Source organism: Ipomoea nil, unplaced genomic scaffold, assembly GCF_001879475.1.
Source record: "Ipomoea nil cultivar Tokyo-kokei standard unplaced genomic scaffold, Asagao_1.1 scaffold2700, whole genome shotgun sequence".
Lineage (NCBI taxonomy): Eukaryota > Viridiplantae > Streptophyta > Magnoliopsida > Solanales > Convolvulaceae > Ipomoea > Ipomoea nil.
Window position 1 is genome coordinate 306366 of NW_017619128.1, and position 14265 is coordinate 320630.

At 40.9% G+C, this 14265-nt stretch overlaps 2 protein-coding genes across 3 annotated transcripts; both read right to left on the reverse strand.

The window, feature by feature from the left end:
* Positions 1 to 6421: 6421 nt before the first annotated feature.
* Positions 6422 to 8515, reverse strand: LOC109155274 (chaperone protein dnaJ 8, chloroplastic). 2 transcript variants are annotated; one of them, XM_019302956.1, is made up of 3 exons: positions 7905 to 8339; positions 7554 to 7622; positions 6422 to 6828 (listed from the first exon to the last, which is right to left on the reverse strand). In XM_019302956.1, exons 1-3 carry the CDS (start codon positions 8133 to 8135, stop codon positions 6640 to 6642), a joined length of 489 nt encoding a protein of 162 aa, XP_019158501.1. In that variant the 5' UTR covers positions 8136 to 8339; the 3' UTR covers positions 6422 to 6639. The 2 variants fall into 2 exon arrangements, with proteins under 2 accessions (XP_019158501.1, XP_019158502.1); XM_019302957.1 differs by lacking the exon at positions 7554 to 7622 and having other exon boundaries at positions 7905 to 8515.
* Positions 8516 to 9469: 954 nt separating this feature from the next.
* LOC109155280 lies at positions 9470 to 10741 on the reverse strand. Its single transcript, XM_019302964.1, has 2 exons — positions 10267 to 10741; positions 9470 to 10107 (listed from the first exon to the last, which is right to left on the reverse strand). The coding sequence occupies exons 1-2, from the start codon at positions 10739 to 10741 to the stop codon at positions 9470 to 9472; spliced, it is 1113 nt and encodes a 370-aa protein (XP_019158509.1).
* Between the last annotated feature and the right edge of the window lie 3524 nt (positions 10742 to 14265).

Sequence of the window (14265 nt, forward strand, 5' to 3'; positions counted from 1 at the left end):
TAAGAAAGTAAAGATAGGTCCTAAGACGGTGGACTGTATCTTTATTGGCTATGCACATAATAGTAGTGCTTATCGGTTCTTAGTACACGAGTCCTATAATCCGGACGTACACGAGAACACGATAATAGAATCAAGGAATGCATATTTTTTTGAAAATATATTTCCTTGTAGGTCCAACGAGGGACCAAGTACGTCAAAACGAACGTTTGACGAAACTATGGATAATGATAGTGGGGAATCCGAGAGAGAACCCGAGCTCGAGCCGAGACGCAGTAAGCGGGCGAGAGTTGGAAAAACATTCGGTCCTGATTTTCTAACTTACTTGTTAGAGTACGATTCAGGTACTCTAACTTGTTTATTAGAAAACGAACCCGATTTTTTATCTTGTTTGATAGAGAACGAGCCTCGAACGTATGTAGAAGCCATGACTTCTACGGAAGGACCAATGTGGAAAGAGGCTATAAAAAGTGAAGTGGATTCTATTCTACAGAATCACACTTGGGAACTGGTTGATCTTCCTCCGGGTAGTAAACCCTTAGGATCTAAGTGGGTCTTTAAAAGGAAGATGAAACCGGACGGTTCCATCGAGAAGTATAAGGCTAGGCTTGTGATCAAGGGTTACAGGCAACGCGAGGGCCTCGATTACTTCGACACGTATTCTCCCGTGACGAGAATAAACTCCATTAGGATGATACTTGCCATAGCCGCGTTGCGAAACTTGGAAGTTCATCAAATGGATGTGAAAACCGCTTTCCTAAACGGCGAATTAGATGAGGAAATCTATATGGAACAACCCAAAGGGTTCGTGGTTCCGGGCCAAGAAAGGAAAGTGTGCAAGTTGGTTAAATCGCTATATGGTTTAAAACAAGCGCCCAAGCAGTGGCACGAGAAGTTTGACCACGCGATGTTAACTAACGGGTTTAAAATAAACGAAAGTGACAAATGCGTCTATGTTAAGGAAACGATAGACGGCTATGTCATCCTTTGTTTATATGTCGATGATATTCTCATCGTTGGTAGTAATGATCGGATGATCAAGTCTACAAAAAAACATGTTAAATGCAAGATTTGACATGAAGGATATGGGTTTGGCCGATTTAATCCTCGGGATTAGAATCATTAGAAGACCTGATGGTCTCGTGTTGAGCCAATCACATTATATTGACAAAATCCTTGAGAAATTTAACAAGGATGATAGTCAAATGGCTAGGACACCATTTGATACAAACATTCATCTAACCAAGAACCATGGAGAAGGTATTTCACAAGTGGAATATGCTCAGGTTAATGGTAGTTTGATGTATCTTATGAGCTGTACTAGGCCGGATATTGCCTATGCGGTTAGTAAACTCAGTAGATATACGAGTAACCCCGGTGCTATGCACTGGAAGGCAATAGTAAAGGTTATGAGATACTTGAGGTATACTCGTGATCTTGGACTGCACTACGGGAGATATCCCGCTGTACTTGAAGGGTATAGCGACGCGAATTGGATATCTGATATTAAGGACTCTAAGTCCACGAGTGGCTACGTGTTTACACTAGCCGGCGCAGCCGTTGCATGGAAATCCTCTAAGCAAACTGTGATAGCTAGACCCACGATGGAATCTGAGCTGATAGCCTTGGACAAAGGTTGTGAAGAGGCTGAATGGCTACGCCATTTTATAGAGGATATTCCTAATTGGGAAAGACCGGTACCTCCAATATGTGTGCATTGCGATAGTCAGGCCACAATTGGGAGAGTACAGAGTCATATGTATAATGGTAAGTCTAGACACGTGCGTCGTAGACATAATACCATTAGACAACTACTCACAACTAGTGTTGTCTCGATTGACTACGTAAAGTCAAAAGACAATATAGCGGATCCGCTGACCAAAGGGTTAGGAAGAGAAGTTGTGGAGAAGTTGACACGAGGAATGGGTCTACTGCCCTTGGACTAAAAAGTTCTATAGTGGATACCCAACCTAGCTGGCACCTAGGTTCAATGGGACAACTAAATTATGGAATGGAGTGCGTCATTGTGGGGGTCTCGGACTCCCTACCACTCCTCGTTAAAACAGTGACTCCCGCAAGAGGCTAGCATGCTAATGCTTTAATGATTTTTGAGTATGCGGGATACTCGAGAAAGAATCACCTATGTTAGAGAGAAGTGAGGGTCGCTTCAAAGGAGAATTGTTGGGTACAATTCTTTAGAAACTCTCGCAGAACCAAGAACGGTGACCCACGACCAAAACGGGCACACTCATGAGAGCAAGAGCATGGTTGGGAGATTCCTGTGTGAGATATGTCATCTTCTACACAAACGGAAGTCGGTTCAAAGACATCGCGTTCTACCGTACAGCCAGTAGAGTAAACATGTCTTCACGAGGGAAGGTTCAAAGGGTATAGTGACTCCCTACCTATCCTATGCAGGAATCGACCGTTTGAACACAGTTGTTTCCAATTTCAAAATACCCCGAAAATCAATTTTTCATTCATGTGGGGGATTGTTGGAAAAAATAGCTAAAAATGGCATGTTAAGTGGCTATTTTGTGGTACAATTATCAGTGGGGTCCACTTCCGATTTGGGTCGGGTTAAAGTGGATTCGGATTCTTCGTAGTGCGACGAAGAGATCGATATATTGTACGCTCAAAACGGATAATGGGTGAATGAGATATTGATTCTCAAAGTAGACCCATTTGAGTTGGAAAATGAAGGGAAAAAGTGTGCTTTTGTCCCACATTGCTTTGGAATGAAGATTTTCCCCCCTTTATATACAAGAGCTCTTTTGAAGCTTGTAGAATTGTATAGCATAGAGGCTCTCTCGCGCGGGGGGGGGGGGGGGGGGGGGGGGGTGCAAATCAAATTCCAACTAGCAGAGCTTGGAAAAGGCTTGATTCAAGCCCGAGCTCGTGTGCGCCGGCACCTGGGGGCACGAATGTCGTCCGGAAATTGGCTGGCCTTGCGGGCTAACGGCAGTGGCCAGCTGTTGCAAGACAGCTTTAATGTCATTTTTTAATTGCCATAATAAAGGCTATTGGCTCCTTCAACCCTATATAAGAGAGAGTAGAGGCAGTAGAGTTTTATACACAGAAACATAGAACACGAAAGTTCGTTTTTTTTTCAGCTTCAAAACCTCTCTGCTTCTACTCTTTCTTGGCCTACTGTGTTCATAGCCATTGTCTTGCTCGCCGGATTCCTTGTTTGAGTGCTCAAACATTGAATCATTAGCAAGTTTTATCCTGGGAAGCCTAGGCCACAACGCTCCTAGCATCTTTGGGAGGTGGCAAATAAGGTTTTAAGGAAAGAGTGCTCACTTGACTCTTGCAAAAACCCAACACCAAACACTAGCCACTTTTCTTCCTCTTTTCTTCCCTTCTTTCCAGAAAATAATAATCTTATTTTTTGATTATTATTTGTGTTTTCTACCAACGGTACCAATAAAATACACCACAAAAATACACACAAATTAGGTACGCATCACCAAAAACACACCATTAGGCGTGAGTAAAAACATCATACAGTGTTCGGAAATACATCATTGGGGTGTGGTGAGTTATATGATGTATTTTTTGGGTCTGTTGTGTATTCTGTGATGTTTTTTTTTTTTGCATTTCATTGTGGTGCGTTTCCCTTACATTGTTGGTGCATGTTAATAACACTGTTGGTGTATTCTGTAACCCCGCTGCACCGCCGCACGGGAAGTGTTTGCTGCATGAGAACTTTATATATATATATATATATATATATATATATATATATATATATATATATAGAGAGAGAGAGAGAGAGAGAGAGAGTTAATTCCACCAAAGGTCCCTTGTCTTTGGTGGCAATTCTAATTTTAGTCCCAGGCTATCGTTTTTTTCATTTTACATCCCAGACTATTGTTTTTTGGACACTTTTAGTCCTTTCGAAGATTTTTTCACTAAGATCTTATTTTTAGTAAGGGCATTTTTGTCTCTTCAGTTTTTTTATATTTTACCGGTTTTCACCGGTTTAATTGGGTTATCGTAATAGAGCCAATTCTTTTAATTATAAGGATTCAATCGACAAATCCCTTCAAATTCTTAACTCAACTTCATCTCCTTCAGTTCAATCGGCAAAATCCTTAATTGTCGCCCTAAATCTGTTGTCCCAAATCCCTAAATTCCCCTAAGGATTTTGTTGATTGAACTGAAGGAGATGAAATTGAGTTAGGGGTTTGAGGGGAATTGTCGATTGAATCATAATAATTAGAATAACCGGCTTTGCTATGATAACTAAATTAAACAGGTGAAAATCGGTAAATTTAAAAAAAAAAAATGAAGAGACAAAAATTCCCTTACTAGAAATAGGATCTTAGTGAAAAATCTTCGAAAGGACTAAAAGTGTCCAAAAAACAATAGTCTGGGATTAAAATTGAAATTGCCCCAAACACAAGGGACATTTGGTGGAATTACATTTCAGGTGTGAACCATTACAATCATGTGAACATGTGAACCCGCACGCACCGTTGAAATGTGAGATTGGACGACCAATATCTAAGGAGGCACGAACTGTTGAGATGTGAGATTGGACGACCAATATCTGAGGAGGCACGAACTGTTGAGATGTGAGATTGCACAGCCAAGATCTGAGGAGTGGTGTAGTAGTGCATCTGGTGTAGTTGTGCATTGGTGCAGTGATGTGGTGCATTGGTTCAGTGATGTGCATTGGATGTGCATTGATGTATATTTACCAAGTCAAAATCATTATAAACCATAAGATTGAGCAAGATGGTGCATAATAGTACACATGTTCACATGATAGCATTGGATTACATTTGAAACTAAATATATATATATATATATATATATATATATATATAGGGTAGGGTTCCAGTGAGAACATGTGTTTAGGTGAGAACGTGAGAACACATCATGTGCATCCATCTAATATTTTTTAATGGTCTAGATTAGATTAAGTGTGTGCGATCGTGCATTAAATGTGTGCAAACGCGATTTAGTGTGTTTGCATACATTTAATGCGCGTTCGCACACATTTAACCTAATCTAGACCATTAAAAAATATTAGATGGATGCACATGATGTGTTCTCACGTTCTCACCTAAGCACATGTTCTCATATGATCCTAACTCTCTCTCTCTCTCTCTCTCTCTCTCTCTCTCTCTCTCTCTATATATATATATATATATATATATATATATATATATATATATTAGTTATCGGTCAATGGTGCAACTTGCTCAGAGTCGGTGTCAGTGGTCGTAGGGTTGAGAATCATGGATCGTTAGGTCTAATACCAGATGAGAACAATAATTCTTAAAAGAATTTTTTATTGAACAATCTAATTTACAAAGTAAATAAAGTGATGTATTTATAAAAATATGCTAGACAGATGAAGAATAAAAGTTAGATTCACAATAGCATAAGGAAAGGCAGGGGGGTTCCCCCTCCCTCCCCCCAAATATCTAGGCGTTAATGGTTGTTGTTAGTCGGCAGACTCACTGCTAAAATTTACCTTTGTTGGTGCAACTGAGAGTGAGAAAGAGAGAGAGAGAGAGGCGTGCGATGGTGATGAACAACCCTAGTAAATTGCCTTAGATTTGGTGAGACAATGGAGTTGGGTTTTAGTGATTCGGGTGGTGAAGAAAAAAGTGTAGGCAATGGTAGACCTGTGCGCGACAAGGACAAGAAAAATAGTGGAGTGGCGATAGGTATAAAGGGTGTTTGATAAAATAATAATAATAATAATAATAATAATAATAATAATAATAATAATAATAATAAGCTAACATTTTTTTTTGAATGCAATAATAAGCTAACATAAAATATGTATCTTTATAATTAGAATTAAAATTGTAAAATTTATAAATATTCAAGGTTATCTTACATAACCTAAGAAAATGAAAGGAATTACATTTCCTTCAAAATTCTATGTGGAGGGAATGTTCCATTCCCTGAAAATATTCCATTCCCCCAGAGAATATGAACCAAACATAGGAATGTAAGTTTGAGAATGTCACATTTTCCCTTGGTTATGTAATATAACCTGAACCAAACGCCCCCTTAGAGTGTTAGCTGATTACATGTAAAATGATTTTCTTAAAAAGCTGATTAAAAAAGTTTTTGAATTTTAAGCGGTTACAAAAAATTAATTAATTAAACACTTATATTGATTATTTAACCAAGTCAAACAAGGGTCAAATAAGCCAAAATTAGTGATTAGCTAACTATGTTACCATAGGGCTACAACCTGTTGATGATGGCTCAACTCTTTCGTGTATGTCTCATGATTACTGGAAAATGATAGGTGTTGATTCATGTATGTATATCATCACATATTAATTGTTATATGCATGTATGATATGGCATGCCCGCATCAGTTCAAATAAACCTCCTCTGTGACACAGCCATAACCACCATAACACCAAAATGGCACTCAAAGTCAAAAGACTAAAGATTAACGAAGAAGATGGCACTTCTTATTCATTTTGATTGAATATCAGAGTTTTAATAATGGTATTTACAGTGGGAAAAGATAAGATAGTACAACTTCTGATATCAGAAAAACTAAACTCCTGAGACTACAACTTCATTCTGTACAGAAAGCTCAACCACCTGTTTCCCAGCTGGTGGGTTTTGGCCACAAGAAAGGTGGATCAAAGTCCAGATTCAGATGTAAGGGTTGATATGGGAAGTATAGTCGCGAATCCCGGCTCCTTCCCACCCCATCCATTCTTCCCAGAGATCATCGGGGTCGTACATCCCTCCCATCTGCTCATCGTTCCCTGCTTCATCATATTGCTTGTACATCTCGGTCTGTGGCAGCCTCGCCTCGCCTCTCAAATGACTCATAACTATCTGCACAAGTGTAGCCTCACAAGCTAAGTTTTAGTCCAGAATGTAAGATCTTTAGCTTATAGCTCCTCTAGACCAGTGGCATATACACAAGATGCAGACTGGATAGTATGCAGATGACATATAAGTCTTTGATATCTTTAAGAAGATAAGCTAGATGGTACAATCCTATCGGGGCTGGGGTGTGGAAGCCCTCGGGGCGAGCAAGAATAAAATATGCAGACAAGATCACAGCCGCAATGTAGAAGTTACACCTAATCCGGTGGACTTGTTGTGAGAGCCAAGCATGGGTCCTCCCACCTAATGGGTAGGTGACTAAGTCACCGTGATTTACCTCTCCATTATCCTATAGGGTCGGAGTGTGGGGCCAATGTGAGAAATTTTGCCTTTTTTGTGTGCAAGAATAAAATATGCATACTTATCTTCTAGTGATCCTCTAATTCAATAGAGAAGTGGATAACTTCTCCAGATTTATGGAGCACATTAATCCAAAACATTAAAAACAGACATGTCAGGTTATCCTTATCTATGTGAAAGCTTAATAGAGCATGTTAGGATCAAAATCCATGAAATCAATAACAAATTTCTGGCTACTGGGTAGTGGGTACAGTCTCTCAACCAAATTATCAGAAATAGTGAAAGATTTAACTCCAAAAATCATAAATAATCTTCAAAATAGTACTATACAATAACAAGAACAAGAGAGGTTAAGATGGATAGAAACATACATCATATGCTTCATTAATCTGATGAAATTGGATCCCACAATTACTTCCTCTGCACACATCTGGGTGATACTGAAATCGGATAAATAAAAAAAACACACACACACACACAGATTAATACACAAACTGGTTTTATGTTACTAATAATCAGCACCAATTCCAACAAATCTATGAAACATTGTACTGCAGTTATGAACACAAAGAAAACTCATAACATAAAAGAACACATCTTTATGAAGAATAAAAAAGGCAGCAACAATAATAGATTTTGTGTGCAAGTGTTGGAAGAAAATTGCCATTTCTATGAATTATGAACAAGGGGAAATGGAATGTCTGTGCAACAAAAACAGATACCTTAAGAGCAAGCTGTCTGAAAGCTTTCTTGACCTCAGATTCAGTGGCACCATGGTGAATCCTGAGAGTCTTGTAGGGATCAGCCACGGAAGGAGAAGAAATGCAGGAGACTCTGAACCCATCCTTCTCGTTCCTGCGCTTCTTCCCAGAATTCCTCAACCGCTCCAATGACCCAGAGCCTGAACCGTAACCCCCAACCCCCCCTCCAATCCTTCCCACCGCAGCAGCCATTGCAGAAACTTCACAAATTTAGCGCAGAAGATGAACGAAACCCAGAAAACTTTCTCTATCTCAGATGGGATCAGATTTTTAGCTTTCGAAGTCAAAGAGAGATTGCTAAAGGCGTGAATGAACAGGATAATACCAAATGTTGTACGGATAAATTATAAATAAAAAAAGCGTTTTGCAGGACCATCTCTATTTTGGATTATATGTATATATATAGGCGTGAAGATCGAGTAGGATGGTGGTTTTTGTGGTGTTGCGCCGCCGCGGGGAGTGGAGGCGTGAGCTTATCTATCTTGTTTCATCTTTCATGACGTGTCTGTCGCTATGCTAATTTCAGATCTTATCCAATCATTGTATTTGGATAAAAAGTTATAAAATTACGCCTAATATTACTCTTTGGATAATTTAGCGTATTAAAATTTGTAATAGATTTATTATAAATAAATACTCCGTATTAAAGTTGTCACAATTATTATTTTTTGAATGAAGTCACAATTAATTTTTTTTTTTTTAAAAAAAAAACCAACATACTTTCAATATTAAATCAATCGTTCAATACATAAAGGAACTGAATCAAGCCAAATTGTAAAACCAGAGCTAGAACGAGCTGCCCTTGCTAATGCATGAGCTGCTTTATTCACTGATCTTGAAATAAAGTTGATAGACACATTTTCAAAGTGTCGTTGGAGTTTTCGGCATTCGTTAATGACACATCCTGCGAAAGACAAATTTAGTGACGAACCCTTGAGTAGATTACACACCTGTTGGCAATCTGTAAACAACCTCACCTTTGAATAGCCACAATTCTTAGTCCACGTCAAAGCTTCTTTAATGGCCATGGCCTCCACCAAATGAGCATCATTCAAACTTTTGATCGGGCCATTTTTTGCACCAAGGAAAGCACCACCACGATCCTAAATAACAATACCAAAGGTGGCTTGCTGAGTTTCAGAAAATACAGCGGCATCAACATATACGGATACCATACCTTCAGGCAACATACACTCGTCCATCACGGCCGGTTGGTCATGTATACTAGCTGAAGACGTCGTGATCATGGAACTCCATTCGTGGACCTGGTGCTGCACATCAGATTCAAGCTTCGAATACTGCCATGTTTTTTGGTTCCATACAATATCATTTCGCAGCAGCCATATGGACCAACATAAAGCTATACATTTCAATGTAGTCAGCCCTCCATTCAAAACAAGCTTCCCTGACAACCAAGAAAGAATATTCTCGTCAACTGTAGGTGGGGTGCACCCCACAATATTTAACCATGTTGGAGCAGTGTGAACACACTCACAAAATAAATGTTGGATGGTCTATGGTTGCTGTTAAATGGGACACATGATATCTACTTCAACTCTCCTAGCTGCCAACACAGTCAATGTAGGTAAAATGCCATGAAAGCACCGCCATAAGAAATTATGCACATGTGGGGGAATCTTTAGCTTCCAAATGATATTCCAAATATTAGTCGCAATCGCTACAGTATTGTCATGATGTTCCAAGAGGTTTCTATACCCTTGTTTAACATAATATATGCCCCTAACATCTCCCTTCCAACACCATACATCATCATACTCAATTGAAACTGGGATTTGAAGAATTAAATCCACGTCTCTTTGTTGGAAAATATTATTAAGAAGAGCAGTGTTCCAATCTTTCAAAATAGGATCAATAAGATCACTAACCTTCATATTTCCTCCTTGTGGTAATGGTGTACGAACATAGGGGTCATCATCATTTGGCAACCACGGTTGATTCCACACTGTTGTACTTCCACCATTCCCTATTCTACGAAAACAGCCTTGCTGTAACAAATGTTGGCCTGCAAGAATAGATCTCCAACAAAAACTTGGATTGGCTCCAATATTTGCCTCAAGGAAATCAACATTTGGGTAGTACCTTGCCTTGTAAAGTTGAGCAACAATAGAGTTCGGCTGAGTGAGCAAGCGCCAACCTTGTTTGGCTAACAAAGCCACATTAAAACGGCTCAGGTTTTTAAAATTCAGTCCACCTTGGACTTTAGGAGCACATAACTTTGACCAAGTCATCCATTTAATTCCGCTGTCACGCCCACCCCTTGTAGACCACCAATATTTGTTCATTATCTACTCAATGCGCTCACAAAAAGTTACTGGGAGCAAATACAAACTCATCGTGTATGTAGGTAAAACTTGTGCAACACTTTTAAGGAGAATTTCCTTCCCAGCCTTTGAAAGTAACTTTTTGTTCCAACCACTCAACCGGTGAATCAATTTAGTTTCAATATAAGAAAAAACTTCTTTCTTGTTTCGGCCAATGCCCATAGGCAATCCCAAATATTTTCCTATACTGCCTGATTGAGTAACATTAAAGACCGTAGCAACCGCATTTCTCCTATCTTCCGCTGTATTCCCGCTAAATACAATACATGACTTATTGTAGTTAACAGATTGTCCTGACATTCTTTCATAAGTCATTAAGCAACCTTTCACAGCTTCAGCTTCAGAAATTGAGGCTTTAAAAAAGAGAAGACTATCATTTGCAAAAAACAGATGAGAGACTCCTGGTGCACCCCTAGCCACAATACACGGAGAAATTTCCTTCTTTCGGGTAGCCATGGTAATGAGGTGGGATAAACCTTCTGCACACAGTATATTTTTTTTAAAAAAATGTCTAATAAACCCTCGAACTTTATCTAAAAGGTTAATTAAGCCCCTAAACATTTCAAAGTTACAATTAAATCCATAAACATATCATTTTGAATCATTGAAGCCCAAGTTGCAGGTCACTAAAATTCCGGCGAACTTTTGATCAATTCCGTCAAAATTTTAAGAACAAACACGGAGAAGTGACCAAAAGGTCACCCGCCGGAGAAGGCGACCGGTCGCCTTTTTAGCCGAGAAGGCGACTTGTGGTTGCCTCACACCGGAGAAGGCGATCAAAATGGCCGCCTTCTCCGTCAGGTGACCTTTTGGTCGCCTCTCCAGGTTTGTTATAAAAGTTTTTGCAGAATTAGTTGGAAGTTTGGCGGAGTTAATCAGAATGTTGTCGGAGTATGTTAGAAGGTCACTAGAATTTTAATGACTTGCAATAGCAAGTCATTAACTAGTTGTTGGAGTTCAATCCATCAAAATGACATGTTTATGAGTTTAATTACAACATTAAAAAGTTTAGATGCTTAATTGACCTTTTAGGTAAAGTACTAAAGTTTGAGAGCTTATTTGAGCATTTTTCTTTTTCTTTTTTCTTGTTCTGCGGTGCATAACATTCCTCATTTCTTAATGTATCAAACAAATTTTATCATTCACGGAATAATTGAGGTAATTATAAGATTAGATCCCGAGCACAACTCGTAACATTTACTTACTAGTTGAACCAACAAAGTACTTTGAGCTAGCTAAAGACCGTTGCATTTAGTGCAGCCCATTTAACCGAGCGATATGGATGGGGAAGATGATTGTAATATAAGGCTTTGTATAATAGTCACTGTTGTAAAAATAGGCCTAGGCGGCGCCTAGACGCCCCTAAGCCGTTCCGATTTCACTATTAGGCGCCCAAAAATCGGTCAGACCATAGGCGATCGGCTAGGCGGCGAAATCGGTCAAAATCAGCTTAGTTGGCCGAGTCGGTCGATTTCGTTCGATTTTGACCGATTTCGTCCGATGTCGTCTGTTCCAGCCGTCCGTAGATTAGTTTGATACTTTGGATGATTGAAGTATTTTAGTATGTCATATTTGAGTATTTTTTATTTTTTAATATTGTTTTGATGTTATGACTTATGAATTATCATTATTTCATTTATTTGGACGTGTTATTTGATTGAATGTTGAAAACAGCCTCATTAAAATTGTCAAATTGCAAGTCTGCCACTATTTTTCTTGCGCCCACTTAGCGCCGCCTAGGCGCTAGGCGCTGCCCAGGCGCCTGACAAGTGCCTAGCGCCTACTGCAACCATGATAATAGTTAAGCAAATATAAGAGGAAATTTCTAAATTAGTCTTTCGATTATTGCCTTTTCTAAAATTGGTCCCATGACTTTTAATTTCACCCAAACTCATTCTCCGACTATTGGAATTTAAGCTAAATTGGTCATCTATTGGCATTAGCATCCAGTTGGTGTCAAATTAGAGGAAAAAACAGGTAATTTAGCTCATCTACTCCATTATAACAAGATTTCAACTCCATTGCCACATGTTGTGAAGCTGTTGCGTAAAACCTAGTTCTTCCTTGCCTGAAACTGGCTCAAAATGTGAAATCATCAACAACAAAATCAAAATAGCTCTTCTTCATCTTCAAACTTCCCAATGCAAATATTTCACTATGGAGATGTTGTCCATGTTCATTTTGTTAGTGTGGTATGCAATGGAACATCCAAACATCATGGAGTAATGAAAATCTTGATCGGAGATTCTGGGTTTGTGGAGGAAGCAATGTTAGTCAAAATTTTTCTCATCTGTTGTTGTTGTTGTTAATTCCCACGTAAGCGGTGAATAAAATAATATAAGACCAATTAAAGCAAGTAAAACACTTTTATTGATCAAGGTGAAGGTCCTAAGTACAATCTACAATGGCTATTTCGAGGGCTGACTGACTGCGGCCGGGATGCTCTGAGAATAGCCTATCGATCGTCCAAAAGTCCCTCACACTGTTGCCACCGCGGGTATTTATAGCCGCTGGGCCGGCCGGAGACATAAGTCCGGCCGTTCGACATGTCACCCACGTGTCCTCCTCCCTGAAGCCCTGCCTGTCGACGCGTAACGCTGCCACACGTCTCTTCTTGACTCTCTCGCCTAAGGGCTATCAATCGGGTTTCAAGGACCTCGGTCGGGCAACGCCCGGTCGGGAACCGACCGGATTCTTCTAAGGAAATCCGACCTGCAACCTGCACAAGCAAGGATAAAAGGACAAAGGCATGACGGTCGGGGTATTCCTTACCAAGAGCCCCCCCAGCCTTGGCATAAAAGGACAAAGGCATGACAAGCAATCGATCGGTGCAACCAGAGCGTTCCGAGCGAATACCTCAGCAAGTCAGTCGAGCACTCAGCTTTCAACTCTTCTCGCCAAGTACCACCGCCCAGTAAGTTTTTTGCTCCTTTAACTTTTTAATTTCTTGTTTTATATTTACTTTTATAGCCGACTACCGGCCTTAGCTGACCACGACCCGAATATCCCGAGCCCTAACACCATCCGACCAGCCTTTAGGTAAACTTAAATGTCGGATACGGATAGCCAGAACGCCTCCGTCGCGGATTACGACGACGCGGTCAAGGAGATCAGCGAAGAGGTGGACATCATATCCTACTCACCAGAGGTCGCTCAACGGCCACAAGAGACCCCCGAGCGACGAAGGTCGTCCAGCTCAGAGGGAATGTCAAGCTCGAGTGGATCAGCCAGCTCGAGCACTAAGAGCGGCCAAACAACAATGAGCGGGCAAGGTTCCCCGACGGGTGGCGTTCGGGAAACGCCGACCCGGGTAATTGGGGATTACCTTGAGCCAGCACCTCCGACTAGCGATCGGGAGGCCACCCCGGAGCCGGTCGAGGAAGACCCGGCTGCCCCACCTGCGCCGACCGACGGGGAGTTTGTGTTCCTGAACCGGGACAGCGTCGAGCAGCAAGAAAGCCTGCTGATGAAAGCAGAAGCCGCGAAGATCTCCGCGCTACTCACCGACCGGGTTCGTTTCGACACCCGCCGGAGCTTGGGGAACTTCATCGACAGGCATGAAGGCAAATGGATCGGGATGCACTACGACTCGCTCCTGGCCCCGATCCAGATACCTTTCTCCGCCCTCCTAACCGCTTTCTTGGGCTACAACCGGGTGGTCCCGGCCCAGATTTGCCCGAACGCGCATAGAATTCTAGCGTACTTCCCGCAAATATGCGCTGGGCATGAGGTGGCGTGCACGATGGAGTTATTCAACTTCATCTACCAGGTGAAGACCCTACCGGCCAAATACGGGGGCGGGTTTCTGATGATACAGTCCCGGGCCGACATGTGCGCGATCGAGAGTCTTCCCGGGAACAACAAAGGGTGGAAGAATAGAATCTTCTCGGTCGAATACGACCCATGGATCCTCCAGGTCGAGAGGACGTGGAGCAGCCACTATAGGAAACAATTGGTGCCAGTCGAGACAAGGGCCCTTC

Coding starts and splice junctions, on each gene's coding strand:
- LOC109155280 (XM_019302964.1), bottom strand. CDS start 10,741: ATGGCTACCCGAAAGAAGGAAATTTCTCCGTGTATTGTGGCTAGGGGT. Junction 10,108..10,266: donor TTTGCTCCCAGTAACTTTTT/GTGAGCGCATTG, acceptor TGGCTTTGTTAG/CCAAACAAGGTTGGCGCTTG.
- LOC109155274 (XM_019302956.1), bottom strand. CDS start 8,135: ATGGCTGCTGCGGTGGGAAGGATTGGAGGGGGGGTTGGGGGTTACGGT. Junction 7,623..7,904: donor TCAGACAGCTTGCTCTTAAG/GTATCTGTTTTT, acceptor ATCCGATTTCAG/TATCACCCAGATGTGTGCAG. Junction 6,829..7,553: donor AGATTAATGAAGCATATGAT/GTATGTTTCTAT, acceptor ACACTTGTGCAG/ATAGTTATGAGTCATTTGAG.